General features: G+C 42.3%; 1 protein-coding gene across 3 annotated transcripts in view; it reads right to left on the bottom strand.

Annotated features, from left to right (window-relative positions):
• The window catches only part of LOC124381305 (striatin-like), a 31,886-nt gene extending 5,766 nt beyond the window's left edge, over positions 1-26,120 (bottom strand). Inside the window, exons 1-10 of one of the 3 annotated variants that reach the window (XM_046842814.1) lie at positions 25,654-26,120; positions 10,804-10,907; positions 5,946-6,019; positions 5,448-5,526; positions 4,466-4,621; positions 2,826-2,961; positions 2,574-2,739; positions 2,133-2,243; positions 1,036-1,179; positions 786-922 (exon numbers count right to left, since the gene is read on the bottom strand). In XM_046842814.1, coding sequence (XP_046698770.1) covers positions 786-922; positions 1,036-1,179; positions 2,133-2,243; positions 2,574-2,739; positions 2,826-2,961; positions 4,466-4,621; positions 5,448-5,526; positions 5,946-6,019; positions 10,804-10,907; positions 25,654-25,881 — 1,335 coding nt within the window. In that variant the 5' untranslated portion in view covers positions 25,882-26,120. Of the gene's footprint in view, positions 1-785; positions 926-1,035; positions 1,180-2,132; positions 2,244-2,573; positions 2,740-2,825; positions 2,962-4,465; positions 4,622-5,447; positions 5,527-5,945; positions 6,020-10,803; positions 10,908-25,653 lie in introns of all 3 variants that reach the window. The other 2 variants (XM_046842812.1, XM_046842815.1) reach the window with 2 other exon arrangements.
• Between the last annotated feature and the right edge of the window lie 852 nt (positions 26,121-26,972).

Genomic DNA, 26,972 nt, shown 5'->3' with positions numbered 1-26,972 from the left:
ACTCACTTTTGTAAGAAAACTGTATTTGAACTAGCAAGCAAAGTGTCCAAAAATGCAGCTAATCATACAGTAATCCCCCGCTGTACCGCGGTTCGAATCTCACGCCCGCGTAAAAAAATATTTTATTTTTTTTTACATTTGGACTAAAAGGAACTAAAACTAAAAGAACTAATAAAAGATTAAAAGAATGCAACAGTACAGGAAGCACTTCCGTATTCAGCAATGTACATTCCATAAAAAGTGAGTAGCATTACAGTGCTTGTTTATTGGTTGAAGTGTCCTCTGAAGTAAAAAAGAAGGCGGAGTTAGGCATAAGCCACCAGATTTAGCCAATGACAGTAAAGAATGCGGTGACGTGTATCTTTAACTTTGAGGTCATAGGACACTTCAACCAATAAACAAGCAGGGAAATTACGCGTAGGCTACGCAGCTGCAGAACTGTACAGTACATGTACTCACTATAAATGTTTTTTTTTTTTTTTTTACAAAAAATTCATCACGCTATATTCTTGTAGGTGTTTTGTGCAAGTGTGTGAGAGGATGATTTACGGCTTACACAAACAAAATCGGGGCGTCATCCGGGCGGTTTTGTAACGTAACCACCGCGATAAACGGGGGATTACTGTATTTAAAAAATACACACTGAAAAGTATCACGCCATGCACTTCGCGATCTTCACGATTATTGTTCTGGAAGAAATACACGAAACTCGCATGCAGGGGTGCTGTGATGAGGAAATGATAAACGACGGGGCAATGCATGTACAGCGTCTCGCACACACTCACGTCGTAAGCCAGGTTGTCGGCTTCGTTGGCGACGGTGAGACCCGCCAGCTCTCCCAGACCCAGCTCTCCTGAGTCCACCGCGTCTTCTCCTCCCATGATGAAGGACTTCCCCGAGGAGGGAGGGAACGTGATGGCCTCTACTGTAAACACACATCACGTGTTGAAAAACAAATTCAACACTTTTTGTATTGGTGTGTGTGTGGGTGGGTGTGTGTGTGTGTGTGTGTGTGTGTGTGTGTGTGTGTGTTACCTTCGTCAGCGTGGCTGCTGTCGTGTTCTATGAAGCGGTTAGAGTTGAGTCGAGACGGCGGACTGACTGACGACTGCAGTGGACTCATGTCCTCGTTCTCCCTCAAATTAGCCAACATGTCCTGCAGCTTAGTACGGTTTGGTCCTGAGAGCGCGAGAGAGAGAGAGAGAGAGAGAGAGAGAGAGAGAGAGAGATGTGGGAAAATGATTGACGGGTATAACCAGTATAACGAGAGAAAGAAAGAGAATAAAAGAGAGAAGGAAAGAGGGAGAGAGAGAGATGAGAAAATTACAAACGGGTATAACCAAAGGGCAGAAGATGGAGAGATAGAGAAAGAAAGTGAAAGAGAAAGAAAGAGAGGGATAATTCTTTAAACTATAAAGCAGTGTGAAAGAGAAATAGACGAGTGCTGAGTAAAAGGGAGAGTACTGGGCTGTGCTGTGTGGAGCGAACACAGAAGAAAAGAAAGAGGAATGAAAGAAGAGATTCCCCTCAGCAGAAAGAGGAGAAGAAAACAAACACTGAAGAGGAAACGGATCAACTCTCCTGAAATACAAATAATTGCAACACAAATGGAGTGGAAATGAGACGAAAAAATGAAAAGACAGAGCAACACACACACACACACACACACACACACACACACACACACACACACACACACACACACGTTTCTCCAAAACATAAAAAATAGTGGTAACTAAGGGAAAAGGAAGCTGCGGCAAAGGAATTGCAGGAAGAAGCTCGAAAAAGTCAAAGAACGATTTCTCAGAGTTCAGGCCAAAAAGGCGAAGAGGAAGAGAATATATAGATATAGAGAGAGAAAGACAGACAGAGAGAGAAAGACAGAAAGAGAGAAAGAGACAGAGAGCGAGACAGAGCGAGAAACAGAAAGAGACAGAGAGAGACAGAGAGAGAGAGAGAGCGAGACAGATAGACAGATAGATAGACAGACAGATAGATAAAGACAGACAGCAAGAGACAGATAGAGAGAAAGACACCGAGACAGACAGGGAGAAACAGAATGAGAAACAGAGACAGAGAAAGAAAGAAAGAAAGAAAGAAAGAAAGAAAGAGAGAGGGCCTGGTCCACTTACTCTTCACCCCCTTTTTGCCCTTGCGCTCCTTTCTGTATTGCTCCTTGAGTTTGGTAATCAGACCCTGATCCACGTCCCAGGACTCAGACGTGCCGCGCTGCTTGTCCTTCTCTACACAGGGACAACACACAGCACCAGGGTCAGTCGCCCAATCGGGTCACGGCAGGGGGGCGGGGCTTCGGCTTATGCCACGGGTTTGTAACTCCGGGGGTTTGAGTGGAAACAATCAGAAATGTCGCATTTCGACGCTTTAAAAAGTGACGTGAATAAATAAGAACAGCTGCTTGTGGACTTTTGGATTCTCATGAGATCTTTCGAGCGTTAAGTGAACGTGAAGTAAAATGAATTCGGACACAGACGCACAGCGACAAACACAGAGACGGACCCAACAAATCACGATGTAACAAGACAAGTGCGTGTACGCGCGCGTCCGCGTCTCACCCCAGTCTGTACCGTCTCCCGCACTCCTGGACTCGGGTGACGTGTCCATGTCTTCGGTCGTGGAAAGGAAGTCGAAGTCCTTCAGCGCGTCCTCCGTGTCGAGGTCGTCACACACATCGGCGGCCGGAGAGAAAGAGGATGAGGAGGACGGTTTCTTCCTCACAATCTAATAGGACAACAGCGTGAGGACTGGATTGACGGTGTGTGTGTGTGCGCGTGTGAACAGTGTGTGGACCCGTGTGCGATTCTCACCGTTCGTGAATCGACGAGGGTCCTCTCTCTCCCGTCGCTGTCCTCATCATCCTCCTCGTCGCTGAACTCGCCAGTGGCGCTTTCGATGAACTTGAACGCCTCGAGGACGGCACTCGTTTCTGACAGCTCTGCTTTCCTGTGTAGGAACGGGACACACACACACACAGACACACAGACACACAGACACACAGACACACAGACACACAGACACACAGACACACAGACACACAGACACACAAAATTATAAACATTCCATTTCAAAACATCTTGGAGCTGTAAAATGTGTCAATCATCTGTGATTTGATTATGATTACTGATTATAAGATCAGTATTACTCAATTGTTACTAATAATAAAAAAGACAGGGAGAGCCCAAAAGACAAACAAAGATGCAGACAGTGTAAAGACAGACAGAAAAACTAGCGAGACATGGAGACAGACAGATAGAGATTAAGACAGACAGGTAGAGATGGCTGGAATAACATGAAGAAAGAGAGGCAGACAGAGACAGAGACAGCGAGAGAGAGAGACAGACACAGCGAGAGAGAGAGAGAGAGAGAGAGAGAGAGAGAGAGAGAGACAGAGAGAAAGACAGCAAGAGAGAAAGACAGACACAGCGAGAGAGAGAGACACAGCGAGAAAAACAGAGACAGCGAGAGAGAAAGACACAGCGAGAGAAAGAGAGAGACAGACACAGCGAGAGAGAGAGGCGAGAGAGACACAACGAGAGAGAGAGACAGACAGAGGCGAGAGAGACACAGCAAGAGAAAGACAGACAGAGGCGAGAGAGAGACACAGCGAGAGAGACAAAGCGAGAGAGAGCGACAGACAGAGAGCGACACAGCGAGAGAGAGCGACAGACAGAGAGCGAGAGAGAGAGAGACAGACAGACAGAGCGAGAGACAGACACAGAGAGAGAGAGAGAGAGACAGCGAGAGAGAGACACAGCGAGAGACAGACAGACAGAGAGTGAAAGAGAGACACAGAGAGCGATAGAGACTTGAGTAAAAGTAAAGGTTTTTGCCTTCAAATGTATCCAAAGTACTATGATTTATTCTATATTATGAAATTTACCTAGTATCATTTTTCTCACAAAACTCAATCAACTCAGTTTATGTGAAAAGACTCGAATGTGACTCTCAGCACACTGATCTATTAATAGAAATGATATTAATGAGTCAAACACCGATTGATTTCTATTACAATTATCATGAGAGAAAAACCTTCTTACTACTAAAAAAAAAAAAATAATAATTTTTTTTTTTTTTTATAATTCACCTAATTAAGGCCACAAGTTCAAGTCGAGTTTCTTCCATCATTGAACATCTTGCTCTTGAACTGATGCTGAACTGTAGGTTGGTGATAAGTAAATAAAACCAAGCTCCAATCGAAAGTTTGAAAGGGAGCGCACGCTCGATTCTGATTGGTGACTTCCTGCGTGTTTGACCAGCTTTTATCCGTTTATCAAACCCACAAATACAGTAACAAATTACATGTACTTCATTAGTGTCCACCACTGTCCTGCTGATTTTAACTCGAACAGTAATCATTATAAAATGCTAATGTACACTGAACACTAAAATAATTAGATATAGCGGTTATAGAGATGATCAGGTCTCCGTAGCGATGGCGTTTTATTACCCGGTGTTTGCTCCTTTAGGTGCCGAGGAGTCTGTTCCGTTGATCAGAGGCTCCTGATTGGTCCGGCTGGAGTCTCCCATCAGCCCCAGAAGAGCCTTCACTCTCTGAGACTTCACGTCCAGGATGGTGTCCGTGTAGCCCACTTCCTGGAGATACCTACAAACGCACACAAAATAATTCACATGCTACACGTTTATGTAATCACCTCAATTCACCCTCAGAACGCTCAGACAAAGGGGGTGTGACTTCAGCGCACGGTTATGAATGAACTGTTGAGAATCCAGGCTGAGAGGAAAAAGGAGAAATTGAGATGTTTTTTTAAGACTGGGGACCAGGAGAGGGAGCAATTGAGCCGCAAGATGGCTGGGCTGGAAAAGAGACGCTTTAGCAATTTTTTTTTGAAAGCCAGGAAAGAAGAGACAAGAGTCTGTAAAGAAGTTGTGGCCTGTGCGCTTCAATTTTTATAAAGGAGGCATGGTGTGGCCCGAGCGCTTCAGTCTCGGGAAGGAGGCGTGGCCCGAGCGCTTCAGTCTCGGTGAAGGAGGTGTGGCCTGAGCGCTTTAGCCTCAGTGAAGGAGGCGTGGCACTGAGCGCTTCAGTCTCGGTGAAGGAGGCGTGGCACTGAGTGCTTCAGCCTCGGTGAAGGAGGCGTGGCACTGAGCGCTTCAGTCTCGGTAAAGGAGGCGTGGCACTGAGCATTTCAGTCTCAGTGAATGCGTGGCCTGTGCGCTCCAGTCTCAATGAAGGAGTTGTGGCCTGAGCCCTTCAGTCTTAGTGAAGGCGTGGCCTGAGTGCTTCAGCCTCAATGAAGAAGACATGGCCTGAGCACTTTAGTCTCAGTAAAGGAAGCGTGCCAAAACCATAAAACAAAACAAAAAAACCCAACAACACTTCATCTAAAAACATGAATGAACTTATACACAAAAAGGCTACAAACCAGACAAAAACAGCTCAAGGCAAAAAGTGCTCCATCAGCACTTACTGTCTGAGAAGCTGGCGGCCCTGTTTCCACGACAGCTGATTGTTCAGGGAGCCGGGAAAGTCCTTCTCATTCCCTTCGTCTGTGAAACAAGAAAAAAAGACAGAAAGAAAGAGGAAGAGTGTTAAAGAGCGCACAGACATCATCCACACATTCTCTTTGCTCCGTATTAACGAGAAGATCTGGGTCTAAGAGTGTGTAAACTGGGTCAGGGCTGATTTGATGAGGTGGAGGGCAGGTGCGGGACTTAAACAGAGCAGACACAGATGAACAACTTCTTGCGGCTGCCCCCGTTAGGGGACACCACAGTGGATCATACGTCTCTATAACCACAGCTGCCTCTGTCTGATGGCAGGAGGAACACAGGAATGTTATGACATTGTCTGTAAGGTGACAGGATTAACTGCAGTGTCGTATTCTAATCGGGGGGGAAGCCTTTTTTTTTTCTTTTTATTCCTTCGTCCCTGCTGAAGTTTAGAATATGAATAAACCGAGGCTTACCCGAGTCGTAGCTTGGTGGCTTCATGTCACCTTGATTCAGCTCCGTGCCGTACTTTAACTTGTGGTATTTCGCTCTGAAACAGAAATATGAGCTTTTATTTTACATTTAGTCCCAAATGACTGTGTGTATTATAACCAGTCATAACACAGTCTAATACAGACATTCCCCAGTGCCAGAATAACCAATCGCAATACCCAAACCCGCCCTAATATCAGTAACTAATCAGACTACACGTACCATCCACAATACTAACAATCTGTTCCTGCCCCATAAAAAACTCTTCATTGGTCCTGCCCCTGTAACTGTCACAATCAAAACACTTGTTGCACCCAGTGCCACAATACCAGTTAAAGCACAGATCTCAACCTCACTTAACTGTACAAAGCTCCGCCTCCCAGCACCACCGATTACATTCGCATCACAGTTCCTGCCCCAAATGCCACTGTAACCATACAGTTTTTACAGCAAACAAACCAATCCCAGTCCTCCCCCATTCAGCATAAATTAAATCACAGTCCCCTCCCCAATCCAACAAACCAATCACAGTCCCCCCATTCAGCATAAATTAAATCACAGTCCCTCCCCAATCCAACAAACCAATCACAGTCCCCCATTCAGCATAAATTAAATCACAGTCCCGCCCCAATCCAACAAACCAATCACAGTCCCCCATTCAGCATAAATTAAATCACAGTTCCCACCCCAATTCAACAAACCAATCACAGTCCCCCATTCAGCATAAATTAAATCACAGTTCCACCCCAATTCAACAAACCAATCACAGTCCCCCATTCAGCATAAATTAAATCACAGTTCCACCCCAATTCAACAAACCAATCACAGTCCCCCATTCAGCATAAATTAAATCACAGTCCCTCCCCAATTCAACAAACCAATCACAGTCCCCCATTCAGCATAAATTAAATCACAGTTCCCACCCCAATTCAACAAACCAATCACAGTCCCCCATTCAGCATAAATTAAATCACAGTCCCTCCCCAATTCAACAAACCAATCACAGTCCCCCATTCAGCATAAATTAAATCACAGTTCCCACCCCAATTCAACAAACCAATCACAGTCCCCGATTCAGCATAAATTAAATCAGTCCCTCCCCAATTCAACAAACCAATCACAGTCCCCCATTCAGCATAAATTAAATCACAGTTCCCACCCCAATTCAACAAACTAATCACAGTCCCCCATTCAGCATAAATTAAATCACAGTTCCACCCCAATCCAACAAACCAATCACAGTCGCCCCCATTCAGCATAAATTAAATCACAGTTCCACCCCAATTCAACAAACCAATCACAGTCCCCCATTCAGCATAAATTAAATCACAGTTCCACCCCAATTCAACAAACCAATCACAGTCCCCCATTCAGCATAAATTAAACCACAGTTCCCACCCCAATCCAACAAACCAATCACAGTCCCCCATTCAGCATAAATTAAATCACAGTTCCCACCCCAATTCAACAAACCAATCACAGTCCCCCATTCAGCATAAATTAAATCACAGTTCCACCCCAATTCAACAAACCAATCACAGTCCCCCATTCAGCATAAATTAAACCACAGTTCCCACCCCAATCCAACAAACCAATCACAGTCCCCCATTCAGCATAAATTAAATCACAGTTCCCACCCCAATTCAACAAACCAATCACAGTCCCCCCATTCAGCATAAATTAAATCACAGTTCCCACCCCCAATTCAACAAACCAATCACAGTCCCCCCATTCAGCATAAATTAAATCACAGTCCCCTCCCCAATCCAACAAACCAAATCCAAACCAAATCCCTTAAATTTGTTAAATCATGCTGAACAGTTAAATAAAACATGTTTAGAAATAATGTTAAATGTAAAACACATTTTTTCCATTAATTTAATTTTATTTAATCAATATAATAATAAAATGGTTTTAAATTAATTTGATTAATTTTATTATATATTAAATTTTTTATTTCTAACAAGCAGGCTTTTAATTACATTTGTTTTTAATGTTCAGGGAATGTTAATACAATAAACAAAGTTAATAAAAACAAACAAACAAACAAACAAACAAACAAAAAAACCAAAAACACAAGCAGTTTTATGTTTTGCATTTCTTTTCCCCCCCGAATCGCACTGAAACTGCACCGAAGTCCAAACTGAACCGTGAATTTTGTGTACCGCTACACCCCGAGAATATCGCTACTGCAGAAAATGTAATCAGCTGCTTTCTTCTAAAGAGGAATAAAAAACTTCACTGAGCTCTATTCCTGCTGATTTTAATTGATTCAATGAGCAGCTGCAGATGGTTTCCAGGAAGAGACTTGGAGAGGAGGAGCAACACTTGAACCTACTGCAGTTCCTTTCAACGTCCTGAACAAAGTCTTGTCTCTTATTGTGTTTTATTGTCTGTGTTTTGTTGTTTTTTTTTTTTTTTAAAGGAAAAGGCAGAAAGGAATGATGGAAAAACAATCAGACATTTTTTGGCACGTGTAGACGGAATGTGACATGCTAAACTCCCCGGCGTGTCGGAACAGGAGGTGCACGGAGGAGAAGAAAATAAAAAAATGGCTGCCGGCTCAGCCGATATGCAGGGACATGCCTCGCCTCGGCTGGTTGTTGATGAAAGAGGAAAGACGAGAAGTTGTAAAGCAGTGGCCTGTTTTTTTTTTTTTTTTGTACAGATGACTCACGGGTTGAGGACATGAAGGCTGATGTCATCAGAATGTGTGTTGCCATGGCAGTCGAGCGAGCTCAAGGTCAATACAGACTCTTTAATACTCTTTATGAATGGCCTCTTATCTGGAAAGATGGAGGAGGAATTGAAACAGGACAAACACAAAGAGGGCCGGGACCGAGGTGAAAGCCAGCATGACTGATTCATTGTTGAAACAGAACAGGCTTGACTAAGTATAAAACTACAGAAAAAAAGAAAAAAAAAGGATTGTGTTTGAACACGGCGACAGGGTTTAGTAAAGCGGCTTGTCCTACATGACGTGTGTTTGGAGGACGGTTGTGATGTTTAAAATGACGTCTGGAAAATGGGCCCCCACACCCGACACTCGGCTTGGGAGGGAAAGCACAAGACGTGATCGAAAAACAGGGTTTATCCGTCAAACTAGATATAAACAAGGAAATTCGTTTCTGCATCGAGTTCGATACAAAATGCTGCATTCGTACACTGAATGCCTCAGCTATCGAGATTAGTGGTCGACCGATTCATCGGTTTTGCGATTAATCGGCATCCACAACAAGTTTTTCTGGGTTGCGTTACAGTCTAAATGCGTTTAGTGTAAAATAATTGTGTGTAAAACCCAAACAGCATGTGGTATTAGTGATTCGCCTCTAGAGGGTGCTCTCGTAATGACAGCGGACCCGTAAGCTAATCGGTATAGATTTTTGCTGATAGCCGATAATTGCAAAACCGATGAATCGCCACTGAGTTGATTGCTGGAACGAGCAGCTAAAATCTATAACAATAGTTTTTCCAGGTTGCATTATGTTATACACCACGAGAGCACCCCCTAGTGGCGAATCACTGACACCGTGTGCTGTTTATTTGAAGTATCTTATTTTTATTCATTTTTTATGTAATTGTTTTTATTTATTTATAGTGTTACTTTGTTTCAGTTTGAATGCATGTCTTTTATTTTCCTCAAAATTTATAAAAATAGTGTATTTGAGTAATTTTGTACTTTTTTTCCCCTAAGTTTTATAACAAAAGTATAATTTTACATGGAGTGTTTTTTAATCCAGTATCCAAAAACTTAATTACTCGGTTATCAGCAAGTACGATCCAACCTAGTTTTTTTTTTCTTAAACAAGAACTGGCTACTTCTGGGCGTGTCCAGTTTAACTTTACGCAAGTACGAAATGGAGTTGGCGTTGGACGTTTAAACAGCTATTGACAGGAGTTAAAAGACAGTAGGCAACACGCCTGGTTTCCCTCCTCATTTGTTAGTAGTGGAAAGCCGCATCTAGTTACAAAATTACTACGGCAACCAGGAGTAGGCAATTCAACAGCTACAGTGACGCAATGAACATGACATTAGGAAACACACATACTTCAGTCAGAGACCATTTGAACGTTTGCAGCTCGCTGTGAACTTTGCCTTTAGAGGAGCTTTGGGGCGTGGCTAAGTGTAACTTAAATATATATCCTGATTCCCCCCCCCCCCAATGAAAGCCCCAGATCCAGTTCTTATATTGCGCTTACTATCCATAGCTTCTTATTCATCCATTATATTTCAATTACATATAAAAAACACATGAGCTGTGTCCTTAATATATAATTAGGGATGATCCAGAATGAGTGCCATCACTTTTTTTAGTTTCTTCTCCCTGACGGCATCCTGGAAGCCTCTATTTTATTCCCATGTTTCTGTTGCTGTCCGTCTCGAATTGCTCTCGACTCGGATTCCACAACACGCTTGACATGCTTTTGAACACAGCAAACTATTCAGAGCTCAACGATCATCTCTAATTACCACCAAGGGGTATTACACACACTCGGTCACCCTGTCCCACTCAACATGGCCTCTTGCTCCAGGAAGTGTACGCCACCGAGGGATCCCGATAACCTCAGACTTCCTGTACGGCTACAGCTGGAACGGCCCTCATAATGAAAATTTCATTTTGTTGCCACGGAAACAATGCATTCGAATCGGATTCATTTCGACAGAAAACACAAGCGATAATTAAAAGTAAATGTCCATTATACTGTATGTTTCACCTAATACATTTTTCTTAGATTGTAGATCAAATGAATGACACGTCTGAAGAAGAAACGCTGCAGTCACACCAGTACACGTGTAAATATGTATAAGAAATGTGTAGAATAAGTGTGTAGAGCTCAGACCTCTCCTGCTTCAGTGCATACTCCAGCATCTTGATCCTCCTCACCAGGTCCTTCTTCAGGTTCTCCTGACCTTTTCTCTCGCCATGCAGAAAGGCAACCTGCGCCTGGAGAAACGAAACACCACAGTCAGTGGAAATAGTTCAGCGGTCTTTAGTTCAGGCTTCGAAATGACAACAATGAGATTTTATATAAATCTATGAATAATTAAATATATAATAATACCTAATAAGCAATATTATAATTTACAGCATCTAGGTGCATCAAATCACTATTACTTTTTTAAATAATGTCAATAAAGACTGTAGGAATATACAAGATACAAGAAAAACTACAAATATTTGCTTACTTAATAATAGTAAAAATAATGATCATTTCTTATAGTGTATTGTTATTGTATTATATTAAAAAGAAAAAAATACATGATATAGAATATATTTTATAATCATTTATCTATTTATATTCTTTTATTTTATCCATCTCAGTCAATCGATTCAAATATTTAATCGCACATTCTTAATTCTTTTCAAGTTTTTAAAAAAAAAAAAAAAAAAAAAAGTTATGTTTATTATTAGTGAAACCAAACGTAACATGAAGCATGAAGACAAAATATTCTTGTAAACGTTTTAAAAGCAATTCTGTTGTTTTAAATGACGTAAAATTATCAGGACACCAAACAGAACTTTTGCTATGTTTCCACACGGACGGTTTTAATTGCCGGATTAAATTTTTTAAGGTTTCAATTTCACCTCTTTTATATTTATTTATATTCTTTATAAAAATGGTCAAACAAATGCATGCTACACAAATTAATTCTTCGTCTAATCTGTTTAACTGCACATGGAGCACCGTGTTTTCTCACGGACCATTATTACTGACGCACCACCCGCTAAACTCTGGAACTCTCTGGACAGGTAAACACTATGGAAGTCCGTTTCTGCCAAAAAAAAAAGTTCGCTAAATTAAATGAGCTACAATCAGTAGAATCGCATGGAATTAAACTGAGCCTCTGATCCCTGGAGAGAACTCTGTCTAACATCCAGATCTGAAGGAGACGGAACAAGACAGATGAAGCAGAGGAGCCTCGTTCATACACCAACAGCTTTAAACTTCAGGCCGACAGAAATTTTTGATGTTAACGAGAAATAATTGCAAAATAAATTAAAAAAAAGGCAGAATTAAGCAACTTATATATATATATATATATATATATATATATATATATATATATATATATATATATATATATATATATATATATACACACAATGCTGCAGAATGAACAATGGAGGAACAGGGAGAAAACCAGGGTGAGAAGATTCAGGCCAAAAGAAAGGCCAGAAAGTGTCCAAAGTTTAGGATAATTTCAAACAAACACTGTACAGTTTACTTTTTTGGTAATTTTAAATAGATTTTTATTTATATATTCGTTACATTTTGATGTAATACGTCAATTAAATACACTAAATGGGTTTAGTTTTCACAGATATTCTTGTATTGAAATTTCAGCAATAAAATATACATTTTTTTAAAAAAAGAAACAAATGACTGGTTCCCTTTAAGAGATCTTTAATAAATAAAAAGTTCTTCTTACCCGATTAATCGAATATTCGGACAAATACTCGATTACTAAAATAATCGATAGCTGCAGCCCTAATAGCAGTGAATTCTACTGCTGCATGAATTAATATTACTTCTTCAAACATGTAAACCACAAATATATTAATTACTAATAAAATAGATACAATTGTAATTTTTTATTTTAGACAAAAGTGAACCCGAAATCATGGTTTTTGTATATTAAAGTGAACAAAAAATAATAATTCAGTAATTACAAGGCATGTGCCGTTAAAAAAATTAATAAATAATTTATTATTGTTAATGGATATATGACCAGGGTACGAACTCCGAAGGTAAAAAGAAAAGGAAATACCGATATTTACGATAAATACAGAAAGTAACGAAGCTGTCTGAGTCTAGCCACGATTCACAGCAAGACTGTCAGCTTCACCAGGCTAACGAAGATGCCTACAGGAATGGGGGCAGAATCAGGTTAGGAACACAGGAGATTAGAGTGGCGAAGAGAAGCTACTCTACAGAGCTGGAAAATCAGTTGTAGAAAAAAGCATACGAAATTCCAATAACCTTCTTGTTTCAGGTATCGGGTGGGTGGAGCTAAAAAATAATGCTGACCACTGACTGGTCAAATAGACTCGTGAAGAGAACGAAACAGTCCTGATTAGTGTCTCGGGTGTACGTCCCCCCCCCCTCGGTTTCATCCCATAAACAATCATTTTTGTTTTTTGTCATTAGTTTAAACTTAATTGGAGAATTTTTCGCAGGAGCCAAATCTGGCGAGTGGGGTGAGTTCATGCTGTTTTACGTGTGAGGAGCTCGGATGTGGTCCGAATGGCACCAGTTGAGGTACACAGGATGATGTCTTTTGGCACATTGACTTATGAATGGCGGTGCTCCCTGTGACTGTGCGAGGGCGGCGTTGCGCTGCCATCTGTTGGCCCGTTTTGGTAAATTGTGTACTGTAAATTGTTACATTACAGTTCATGACCCCATACTGGCTAGGCCACGTCTCGACTTACGATAGTCATCAGAACTCATCTCTATCGCAACTCTGGGAAGCCTGTATTTACTCTTACTCCGTTATAATGTTTCGGATGATAATGAATGAATAAACCTCCTAGGAGAACATGAGCTTGATGACCACAAGACTGTAAAAGATCTCCCATGTTGTGGCTCAGATACAAGATCAAGATACTCGAGAACGGACGTGGAAAATGTAACAATGAAATAATAAAAGCGCTAGAATCATCTCCGAGCGTAATTCATCAGTAATCTCGGAGCGCTCGGGTTCGGTAAAACGAACAGTGCGCTCTCAGTGCTCGGGGTCACGTAGAAACCCAGGCGAAGAATCCCTTCACACGAGCCGAGGACAGGACGGGTTCTATTCCAGGAAGACACTGAGCGTATTATTGAGGGAAAGTGTATAAGGGGCTCTTAGTTTCTCTTTTTTTTTCTCCATCCGTCCATCTCTCTCAGCCAAATCGGTGGCTATTAACATCAACCAGACAACGTTTTGTTCACCGCAGGCCTGTAATACTGCGCTATAACTGGGCGTGGCCTTCTGTAGTGCCGTACCGGTTTCTGAACCATGTTTACTTTGGAGGACGTTTCGGTTGCAGAAATAGACTTGCGGTTGGTTCCTGTGTTTGTTTACATTTTTTGTTTAAATCAGACAAATTTGGCAACAAAATAATACTGGCCTCGTACTTTCAGTGCCATGAGGACTTTACAAAATCTTTTTGGGGAATTTTTGCGCTTTTGTGTGATTTTCATTTATTTGTATAATTCTAAATCAAGGCTGCAGCACTCATGCGTCTGTTTTTTTGAAGCAGCTTCTGCACCTGACGCACAGCAACGAGTACTCGTCTTCTTTGATGGACCCTTGCGAGGTCTGAGTGGAACCTGTACTCAACACTGTACTTACTCAGTTTCAGGGTGTTACTGATTTTCCTACAGCCTCACCATCTTAGTGAAGAGCAACAATTCTAATCCTCAAATCCTCAGAGTCTTTACCATGAGGTACCATGTTGAACATCCAGTGTTCAGTTCGAGAGAACTGAACTCAAAGCACCAGATTTTAACTGCTCTAATACACACATTTGTATGATTCTGTCAAGCAGACAAAAACAGGAACATGATGAAGGGCGTGTGGCTTTTCACAAATACACGACGTACAGCTGTTATTACTGAGGGTGTACTTACTTTTGTACATTTCCCCAAATTTATAATTCATTCCCATAAATTCCTGATAAGAATCTATTTTCAAAATATCCCATGGAAAGTATCTGGCAAAGTTCCCACCTTTTTGCAAACCTGATGGTGCATCATAAAAACGGCTTTGTGTATCGTGTCATGTCCCGGAACTATCGGTTAAGGAATCGATCACCCAGACCGGTACAACGTCCTCATAGACAAGTGAGCACTCGTACTATTTCCACACCTTCCTCGCCTTTAAAAGGATCCATACATGTTGGATGAGCAGTGCTGCACAGCAGGGTGTGTATCCTTCTTTAGTTAAGCCATCCTCACACATTCCAGACAAATTCTCAACGCAAAAAAAAACCCTCAGCAACACAGGGTCGCTTTTTTTCAGTGTAAGCACGAACACTGTGGTGCGCCGATGCCCGTGTTTGATAAACAGCCAAGAGGATTCCAGGCATTCCAGCTTACGGGCTGTCACCATGGGAGACGCGTGGGTGTGTTAAAAAGCCACCTGCGATCTATCTTGCGGCCTGGACTTCAAGCCGGGACTCTCGCCATGTGTGTGGAATCAAATGAACGTCAGTTGCGTTCTCATTAAAAGACCGAAGACTTGCTCAGCTGATCATGTCTGAGGTACCCTGAAGTGTGGTGATGAGGGCGGCTTCTGAAAGACCTGAACAACTTGTTAAAAAAAATGTATGGTGGATGATCAGGTAGGAACCCCCCTAAGATTAGTGTGGGTGGTATCTTCCAGAAACGGTTAAGTCAAACAACTTGATCTGAATTCCCTCCCCCACTGAATGGTAGCCTCTGGAAAGCACAAAAATCGAGTCATAGATTGTGGTCAGGAGCAAACACCAGAAAGGAAATAAGCCGGAAATCCGAGTTGCCCTGCTTTCCTCTTCAGACAAATCCTTGACGTCTCCCCCACTCCCAACACCTCCCAGACTCCCCGGATCTGGCAAACACTCGGGCTTGCTGTCGAGTGTAACGGTAATGAATCATGCTTGAGGACGTCATACGGAGCTCTTTCGAGTTGAGGAGGGAAAGATCAGGCCTTCTGCACAGTGCAGGACTTCTTGCCTTTAGAGACTCCTCACACTCCCATGGCTACCAAAACCTCACGGTATCTGATTCGTCATTCCGGTAAAGCACGTCAGGCACGTGTGGATCGCCATTCCTTTCGCTTCTTTTCTTTTCCTTTTATTCCTTTCGCTTCTTTTCTTTACCTTTCATTCCTTTCGCTTATTTTCTTTACCTTTCCTTCCTTTCGCTTCTTTTCTTTACCTTTCATTCCTTTCGCTTCTTTTCTTTACCTTTCATTCCTTTCGCTTCTTTTCTTTACCTTTCATTCCTTTCGCTTCTTTTCTTTACCTTTCATTCCTTTCGCTTCTTTTCTTTTAAACCCATTTTGATCGGATTTTTTCGTCTGACTTTTCCAGCCGTATCTGGTTCTTCCGCAAACTGTTACCTCAAACTTGGAGGCACACAATTGTATAGGTTTTTTGATTCATGATATGTGTCCTTCGCTTGATCTAGAAGACCCAAACTTGTTCCAGCATGACAATGCCCTGTATAAGGATGTGCCTCTCCATAACTGAAACCGACGTGATTAACGTATAGTATTGGTGATGAATCGCAATGTGAAAGATACGTATGAAGCATCTCCCGAAACACTCAAACCCTTATTACAATCCGATTTTGATTTGATTCAACGCAATACAATTCAACACAGATATTCACTTTTATTTCTTTGTTAGAGACAGACAGCGAATCATCAGGCGTCTTTTGACTTCTAAGACATGGCCCTTTTATCAACAGGCGTTTGTAGTGCGAAATCTTTTTCTTTTATAAAACAAGACGTTCTTTTTTTCCTGTTGTGTCTCCAGGAAGATGCAGCTCTACCTCAGCCATGTTAATCTGTGTAGAAAATATTGGTCACTTTCTAAATAATAAAAGTTGAGTGCATCTACTAATAATTACATATCAATAAATAGTTTTCTTTACAGCAGCAAATGTGTTAAAAACGTTTTTAAATCCATGAATCAGTTCGTTACCTTTTATGCTGACGCACCAATGCGAACGTTGAATCTCATCATCCCTACCTTGTACGCAAAGCCAGCTTCATGAAGATCTGCTGTACATGGGTTGGAGCAGAAGATCTCCTGCTATAAAGCGCTAAACCTATTTGCCCTTCAGACCTCCCCTCCACCAGTACCGAACACCCTTGTGACACTCCACAAATCTCCTAGAACATCTTCCCAGAAGTATGGGGCTTATTATAGAGCAAATGGGGACTTAATATGGAATGGGATGTTCAAAAAGACCAGGAAAAAAAATAATTCCTCAAATATCTAAGAATTTGCAAACGTATGTATAAAGAGAGATGATTTTCAGTTTTACTGGTTAGGACTGAATGTGTGTGAAGATCAAGGCTACAATTTGTATCTATCACCTTATCTAGAATAAAAACCCGTCATTCTACTGTTATTGCTAAAGCAGGTGTGGCTCACACTCATCACTTTTACCCTAAAGATTTAGAGTAATTTAGCACATTTTCTCCTCCACACCCTGAAATGATCCACCCTGCTACAAGGTCCTGTGGCGTGACCAAAATGCACCTGGAGGGATCTCAATCCCGTTCTTCTGCTCCAGCACAGCTGAAATAATCAGGAGTGTGCATCAGAAGGGGTTTGATTTCTAAGCCCGAGTCCATGTTCGGATTAATTTGAACAAATAACCGCGTGGTATCTTTTTTTGTGTCGTAGTGCAGGAAAGTTTGAGCGAGCGATGACGTATTTTCAGTCATGTCGGATGTCCACAAACTTTCGGTGTATCTGCGCTCTCGAGCTAGCTCGTGGACAGATTTACGGCAGTAACGGATAAGAGAACGCAGCTGTCCCACAGGCTCAGAGACACGCTTCTAAAAATGAACACAACTGCAAACGGAAGCTCGCGTCCATCTTCTGAAGCCATGTCTGGGGCTAATTTTCTAACAAGAAACCATGATCAAAGCTCATGGATCTGCTTTCTGTTTTTTTCTCTCTCTTTTTCTTTCTCTCACACGTCTGGAGAGAAACACACTATACAGATAGACACCTGAACAAAAGATTGGATTGTGCTTCTTTTTTGAAATCCCATTCCACATTGAGTCTCTGTTAGCCCTGGTAATGAGCTCCACTCTACTGGAAAGAGGTTCCTCTAGATTTTGTGGAGATTTGTGGACATTCATTCATCCACACAGGTGAGTAAAGTCAGGCCTGGGGTGACGATTGAGTTCACCCTATTGGGGTTAAAAGATCTTCCATGTACACTATGACTTCAAGTGGCTTTTGGGTCTCAACAGGTTTTTGGGTCTCCTAGTTTCATGTTAAGGGAAGAATTTCATGCTCCAGCATCCAATACAGGTGTCCAAATACTTATGACTCAAGACAACAGTGATTTTATATTTTATATATACAGTACAGACAAAACGTTTTGGACACACCTTCTCATTCAAAGAGTTTTCTTTATTTTCATGACTATGAAACTTGTAGAGTCACACTGAAGGCATCAAGGGCTATTTGACCAAGAAGGAGAGTGATGGGGTGCTGCGCCAGATGACCTGGCCTCCACAGTCACCGGACCTGAACCCAATCGAGATGGTTTAGGGGTGAGCTGGACCGCAGAGTGAAGGCAAAAGGGCCAACAAGTGCCAAGCATCTCTCGGGGAACTCCTTCAAGACTGTTGGAAGACCATTTCAGGTGACTACCTCTTGAAGCTCATCAAGAGAATGCCAAGAGTGTGCAAAGCAGTAATCAAAGCAAAAGGTGGCTACTTTGAAGAACCTACAATATGACATTTTTCAGTTGTTTCACACTTTTTTGTTATGTATATAATTCCATATATAATTCCACATGTGTTAATTCATAGTTTTGATGCCTTCAGTGTGAATCTACAATTTTCATAGTCATGAAAATAAAGAAAACTCTTTGAATGAGAAGGTGTGTCCAACTATATCTATATAGATAGATAGATAAATATAGACACCCACACCCACACAAATATATAAATCTGCTTGACACGTTTAGTTCCAGGTCTTTAGATTTCGACTTGTCCAGCGCATGGGACATAAGGCATGTCGGAAACGTGGAAACGTGCAAAGCTCTGTGAAGAACCGCGGATCGTTTTCGCCTACGCTCAGCAGCCGGCCGGCGAAGTACGATCCAGAAAGTCTTTCTTAGACCTTGCAGTCTTACGTAACGAACGGGTTTGCGTCTCAGCACCTGCTGCTACATGCACACATGCTGCGAGAGCTCAACCGGCAGGTCTGGAGTGACGAGATGCGTGACTTCCTGAGGATGGAGTCTCTCACACACACTCACACACACACACACACACACACACACACACACACACACACACACACAGTCCATGGACGTGTCTGTCGGCCAGCTCTGATTTCAGCTTGCGCAGCAGGTTTTCCCGGAGAGAGGAGGAGGGGTGCTGAGTTTGTGATCTGGAGCTTGAGTGTGAGAACCTTCATGATTGAGCCGGTTTTTCAGTGAAACGTCTTTTCTTGATTTGTGTGTATAAAGATTGGTACGTCCTCTTTTTTTGAACATCCCATTCCACATTGAGTCTCAAAAAAAATTAATTAAAATTAAATAAAAAAAAACGCTCCTAAAATAACCTCCAGAACTCTGGGAAGATGTTCCACTCGGTTTTGTGCGAGATTCTTTCAGATTCTTTCGAGGCGGTCACTAAAGTCAGGTTCTGAAGTAGCTGAGGACATGAGGAGGCCTGGGATGCTGTTCACACTCATCCCTAAAGTTTGGAGACCTTCCACTACAAAACCATGGGAAACATATCTATGGTTCGGAGATCCGCAGAAGGAGTTTGACGCGGTTCGAAGCCACAGTATTGCTATTTCATAAATGTAGATCATTAAAGTTCTCTTGTAAACGAAGCGATTCTTTTTGATACCACCTCGTATATGAACAGAAGAAAAATAAAAATCACTGCGGTTCAAATGTCAAAACGCTTTGTGGAAAAACGTGTCGATTTCAGAGCGACTCTGCTCGAAGCCTCTCTGTTCCTCTGAGCCAAAGCGGACGAGGAAACTGAACTGGGCCACGCCATGGAGCACACGCGGAGTCATTTATTACAGGATGTTTATGCGACGAAAGCGAAGCAGATACGAGAGCGTGCCGATAAGGGCGCATTCTTCGTGTTCGGAAGACGGAAAAAAAAAAAGGCGATCCCTCGCTCATAATTGCACCGCAGGCATGAACACGAGGAACTCGGCAGGAATGCACGCGCTTGCTTTATTGCTACATCTTGAACTAATGCACTTCTAATGTATGTCGTGGACGGCGATCTCCTATAGCTATAGGGCTTAATGTAAATTATATATATTATATATACACAGCATTTTTACTGGCAGTGTGGAATTATGGGAAATGTTCTTCATGCATCAACACAGAATTCAGGAAATTCCGGGCAGCAGAAAGCATCACCATCCCGTCTGACATCACTGCTTTTGATACAACGCGTGTGTGTGTGTGTGTGTGTGTGTGTGTGTGTGTGTTGGAGATTCAGGAATAGCCGAGCAGCAGGAAACAGGAAGTGTGGCACTGTAAAGAGAGCGTGAGCCGGACAGGATAAGAGGAGAAACGCCGGACTGGAGGAAACCCAAAATTGGAGATCCAAGTCTCTCTCTGAGAAACTGAGTGCATTTCCACCGACCTTATGGGGCATATTTAATAAAACGCTTAATTTGAATAACAATTCAATCTCTCTCTCTCTCTCTCTCTCTCTCTCTCTCTCTCTCTCTCTCTCTCTCGGTAGTCTGACAGACGTGAAGAAAACTCAAACTTCGCCAATTTGTTTCCATGGTAACAAGCTGCCAAGACTCACGAATTCATCGACTAATGCATTTGCCCTGATGTAACCTGCTGGAATGTAACTGGAATGTTCACGTTCAAATCAAACTCCGCCCTCTTTTTCTCACTGCCGACCAATCAATTCAGACCTATTCTGAAATTCTGCCTAATCCTGTTGAATAAACCAATTCCTGCTTATTCCTGAGAAAATTCTGACCAGCTGCCACTGATTCTTGAGAAAATTCTGCCGTGCTTTGAGAATTCCTCAGGAAATTCTGCCTAATCCCGCTTATTTCTGAGGAAACTGCTCAAGCCTGCTAATTCCAGAGAGAATTCAACCAATGCTTGCTTATTCCTGAACAAATTCTGCCCAATCCCATGAATTTCCAAAAGGATTCTGCCCAATCCCGCAAATTCCTAGGGAAATTCCACCAATTCCGACGTAATCCTGAGGTAAATCTACTCAATCCTGTGCGTCATGGAAGAACCTTGGATGTCTCCGACTCGTCAATCTTTATGACTCGTAAAATAAATAGATCCTTGTCGTAGATGTCTGTGGGTTTTTTTTTCTTTTTACCACAGTCTCAGCTTGTTTACTGCAACATGGCCGGACATGCAACACGAAATGCAAAACCAAACAGATATCCAAAAAATAAACGTGTTACTGAAACAATTTCTACGTGCCAAAGAGTCGCTTAAATTCCAGGTTCACCATGGCGCCTCGTAAGAAATATCACGACCAATCACATTCACTAGTTCCCACCATTCCCACTCATCCCTGAAGAAATATTCTGACCAATCCACGTTCACTCCAAGAAATTCCAATTAATCCCAATTAGTCCACAATAAACTCCAACCAGTGACACTCACTTTGAATACATTCTGACTAAATCACATTCCTTCACTTAGAACTTCTGCCAAATTCCCACTAAATCCTGAGGAAATTCTGCCCAATCCGTCTGACTCCTGAGGAAATTCTGCTCAGTCTGACTAGTTTATGAGGAAATCCTGACAATCCCGCTGTTTCTGAAGAACAGAACAGAACCCAATCCCATTAATACTAGACAATATTAAAAATGGTTCCTCTTTAATCACAGTGAGGGCAAGAAATGTCGACCAATCACAGTCAGCTGGATAACTCCAAGAGATTATGAGGGATAGATTGCGTGCTAATTTCTCAGAGTGATCCGGATTAGTCAAAGTGAGGGTCACCATTTCTCGGAGTGACTGGGATTGATCAGAAGGTCTTTGGGAACAAAAGGGATCAGTCAAAATCTCATTGGAGGAGAAAGTGAGATTCATCAGTCTATTTAAGAGGATGAGGTTAAAGACCTTTTGAACAATCCAAAGCAATTATGATTAATCCCGACGGGCCTAGCAGTTCCTTCTTGGTTGTATCTGCTCATGGTGCTTTGTGATGTACGAAGGGGGTTTTCGGTGTGGTGGTAGGACCACCCGCTTCATTTCTTCATCAATTTAAGCACAGCTATAAGAAGAATAACAAGTGTATGCCCACCGGCCCGCCCACACACACACACACAAACACAAAGCATGAGAGAAAGCTAGAGTGCATGTCTCTTGTGGTTAAGTCTGAGAGGAAGAGGTTTGGAGATGTTCAAATGTAGATTGGCGCTAACTTTTTGGCGCCACAAACGTATCGGCTAATCAGCGGTGAGGCTTCAGCTGCATTCTGCATTTCTGGTTTTGCTGAGCGAGCAGAGATGCTCATGAAGGCATACACAAACTGCGCATACGCGCACACACACACACACACACAGACACACACACACAGACACAGACACACAGACACAGACACAGACACACAGACACAGACACACAGACACAGACACACACAGACACACACAGACACACACAGACACACACACAGACACCTGGCTGGAAGCCTCCACTCGGCAGCGTATTCTAAAGTCACAAAGGTGACCCATTTTGAAGCACGAGAGTTTAATTGGACGCTCTGAAGTCTTGGTGAAACGCAGAAGTGGTGCAACAACGTGACGCAAGCATGATTTGTTGAAACGGCTTACAAAAAAAACAAAAACGACACGCTAATATACTGATTATTAGCATATAACCTAGCGATTTATTTAAGTTCAACAGATGGTAAAAGAGCAATCTAGAAGACATGGTCTCTACCGAGTGGAATTCGTCCCCCTGGACAACAACTGTTAGCTCCAGCTATTACGGTGGTTTATTCTTACCAATCCTTCCAATTCTTGAAGAAATATTCTGCCCAATCCATGTTCACATTCTAAGAAAATCTAAATAATCCAACATTGTGACCTTTTTTTTTTTTTTTTTTTTTTAAACAAAGAATCCTGTTGATTTCTGTGGAAAATTCCAACTAATTCCTGAGGTAACTCTTACCAATATTACCACTTTTTGAGAAAATCCTCCCCAAACCCGCTACGTTCTGAGGAAAATCTCCCCAAACCCGCTACGTTCTGAGGAAAATCTCCCCAAACCCGCTACGTTCTGAGGAAATCCTCCCCAAACCCGCTACGTTCTGAGGAAATCCTCCCCAAACCCGCTACGTTGAGGAAATCCTCCCAAACCCGCTCGTTCTGAAATCCTCCCAAACCCGCTCGTTCTGAGGAAAATCTCCCCAAACCCGCTCGTTCTGAGGAAAATCTCCCCAAACCCGCTTCGTTCGAGGAAATCCTCCCAAACCCGCTTCGTTCTGAGGAAATCCTCCCCAAACCCGCTACGTTCGGAGGAAATCCTCCCCAAACCCGCTACGTTCTGAGGAAATCCTCCCCAAACCCGCTACGTTCTGAGGAAAAACTCCCCAAACCCGCTACGTTCTGAGGAAAAACTCCCCAAACCCGCTACGTTCTGAGGAAAAACTCCCCAAACCCGCTCGTTCTGAGGAAAAACTCCCCAAACCCGCTACGTTCTGAGGAAAAACTCCCCAAACCCGCTACGTTCTGAGGAAAAACTCCCCAAACCCGCTACGTTCTGAGGAAAAACTCCCCAAACCCGCTACGTTCTGAGGAAAAACTCCCCAAACCCGCTACGTTCTGAGGAAAAACTCCCCAAACCCGCTACGTTCGGAGGAAATCCTCCCCAAACCCGCTACGTTCTGAGGAAAAACTCCCCAAACCCGCTTCGTTGAGGAAATCCTCCCAAACCCGCTTCGTTGAGGAAATCCTCCCAAACCCGCTACGTTGAGGAAATCCTCCCAAACCCGCTTCGTTGAAATCCTCCCCAAACCCGCTACGTTCTGAGGAAATCCTCCCCAAACCCGCTACGTTCTGAGGAAATCCTCCCCAAACCCGCTACGTTCTGAGGAAATCCTCCCCAAACCCGCTCGTTCTGAAATCCTCCCAAACCCGCTACGTTCTGAGGAAATCCTCCCCAAACCCGCTACGTTCTGAGGAAATCCTCCCCAAACCCGCTACGTTCGGAGGAAATCCTCCCCAAACCCGCTATGTTCTGAGGAAAACCTTATTCTGCTATTTTTTTTTTTAGGACATTCTACCCTATTCTGCTAATTCCTAAGGAATTACTTACAAATCCGCAAAAATCCTGACCAATCTTGCTAATCCCTGCCAGTTAGCTGCTAGTTGCTGCTAATAGTAGCTATTTAAACACGAGTTAAAACGTTTGTCAGGTGGTGTTGTTTGAAGAAAGTGAATCGATTGAGAGAAGAAACAAAGTCATTGTCACTTTCCCACAGCTGACCGACCTTATAGACAGTAACAACAGTGCTCTATTCCTCTTACACCACAGCTCGTATTTAAGTAACAGATTAGAATAGAGTGGGGAAAAAATGGATGTGGCAACAGAAACGCCGTGCTAATCAACAAGCAGTGCTAGGTTTTGTGAAATGCCCGTTATCAGGATGGGATTAAAACTTTATTGACTCTATATATCTTATCACTTGCATTATAGCAGCTATAAACAGACTTTCCCCATACCAACTTCTCTAGAATTGTCTCCTGCATCAAGTAAAAAAAAAACCTAAATTTGTCAGACTGGTGCACGGCTCTGACACTGGAGACGCCTTCTATATAACCTTAATTCGGCCTGTGTACGCATATATTTGAATAAATGTAGGAAAATAATTAACGTGTGCTTCTCCTGCACTTTTCCTGCGAATGATCCGGATTTTAACACACCGCACATTTCGAGTTACTAAACAAGGTTCTTATTTCATGATTTGCGGTGAAATTAAATGACGATTCTATCGAAAACCGTGATACACATTTGATAGAAATATCGCGATACGACATCGATTATCGACCAACACCCCGATCAAGTCTACAAATCGACCAAATTGAGCTTTTCTACGTGTAAAGACGTAAATACAGATGTTGAGACACGATATAAAGATAGAAAAACATTCATATTTAATCAACAAAAATGCAATTTTATTCCCTAAATTATTTATGAGAAAAAAAGAAATCTGCTAGCAAATAAACGGCTAGTTCTCGGTCCTCTGCTAATCGGAGCAGCCAAAATAGGACACATTATGACTCATTTCTTACATAGAAATGATCGAAATTTAACCCCAACATAAAATTATTTATATTTTTTTTTTATTTAAGCGTGTTACACGATGCTAAATCGTCTTATTACACCCAAAGCGAGATGTGATTAGCCGTGCTCTGTCGTTCCGAGGTTTCTTGCTAGCGCACAATAACAACTTTGGGTTTTAGTCGACGCTTTTAATTGGGGGGAAAAAACCTACAAGTGAGTATTTTCTCCTTTTTAAAATGCACATAATAGAGAAAAATGACCAAATGAGCTTTAAATGAATCATTTTTAATATAGATGATGTTCGCTATGCTAGCGGTGTCATGCTAGCGGTAGCCGCTTTGCATGAGGGTTGCCAGATTGAAACACCCCATGGTAATATTATTACTAATTTTTTTCACTATTATTGTTTAGTTTAAACTTTATACAATTCATCACACCAAAGCAAAGACAAGAAAGTCAAACGTGTTATTATGGAAAAGGATAAATTGTCAATTATAACATAAGAATCCAGCTAATCCGAGTCAGGGGTTTTACCCAACATGGCAACCCATGGTTCTGCACCGGGTTAGGTTAACCGCAGGAATGTCAACAGGAAGGGAAATGGAGCGAATATTATAGTAATATTATACATAGTATTATAAATTACAATAATAATGAGCTGTTGCTGTATAATAATAAATCTATAATAAATGAATGAGACTCTCAGACCTGCAGCTCGGCTCTCTCCAGCTCCCACTGCGCTCTCTCCAGCTCGAAGCGGGCCCACTCGTGCTGGAGGAAGTGCAGGATGCCCGGGATGCTATAGTGAGCCCTGACCGCCTCCGCGCCGTTCCCCTCGGCCACAGCGCCCTTTCCTGCTCCGCCGCTCGGCAGCCCCGAGTTGCTGCCGTTGTTGTTGTTGTTGAAGAACACACCGGGCCCTGCATGCTCGTCCATGGCCTGGCCGCGGGTCTCTTGCACTTAAAAAAAAAAAATCCCCTCCCAACCACACAAAAACCCTTTATCTTAATTTTCTTCCTTCCTTCCTTCCTCCTTCTCTCCCTCCGTATTTCTCTCTCCCACCGTCTCCCTCGCTCTTCTCTCCGCGGTTTTCCGCGCGTCGTCACCGGCTCCGCTTTTGTCTCCGCTTCGCTCCGAGCCGACTCATGCCTCTGACAGCCAGCTGTCACTCACAGACGCTAAAGGCACGCACGCACGCCAAGCCACACCCACACAACATACACCGGAAGTGCACCTTGATTCATCGTGGGATTTGTAGTTCTCCGCGGATTTGTAGTTAAACCGTAACGTGGTGATATATATACTTCGTCAATAAAACACGCAGTAACGCCCTCGTGACGTCATGAAGAATCCAATTAGTTTTGAATAGAACAGTTTCACTTCCGACGCTTTTACACACGCAAACTATTCAACAACTAATTCAGTCTTTTAATTATTCTACCTGTGATAGATAGATAGATGATAGATAGATAGATAGATAGATAGATAGATAGATAGATAGATAGATAGAGAGATAGATAGATAGATAAGCGGTGAAATGGTACATGTAATAGTACTGAAATATGTCAGTACAGGGCTTACTGTTCAGTGCACACGTGTACCGAATACAATCCTTTTTATATGCTGAACATAGTAAAAAATTGGAGTTCCCTCAGGAACGTATTAAGTGACGGACCACAAGTTTGTTTATTATATTAATTAAATGCACTTTGAGTGCTCTTTACTATTATTATTATTCAACTTGGAAACATACGCAATGCCAGGTGTAAAAAAAAAAAAGAAACTAGAGTTAGCGCAGTGTCACTGTAAAGCTGCTTTAAGACAATGTCCATTGTGAAATTAACTTGACTTCCCTTTACTTGTCTGTAGTTACTCACTCCGTACTGGAAATACGATTTGTTTTGCGCATGCATGAAAACGTTAAAGAATTCATAGCACTAGCATTAGCAGCTAACCAGGAAGTGGCTATCGGATAACACTAGCACTATGGATTCTTTATGTCCCACAAGAATTTCACTTAAAATGAC

The sequence above is a fragment of the Silurus meridionalis genome, chromosome 28 (assembly GCF_014805685.1).
Source record: "Silurus meridionalis isolate SWU-2019-XX chromosome 28, ASM1480568v1, whole genome shotgun sequence".
NCBI lineage: Eukaryota > Metazoa > Chordata > Actinopteri > Siluriformes > Siluridae > Silurus > Silurus meridionalis.
Note: the sequence above shows the minus strand (reverse complement) of the source record. Positions and strands in the feature narration are given on the sequence as shown.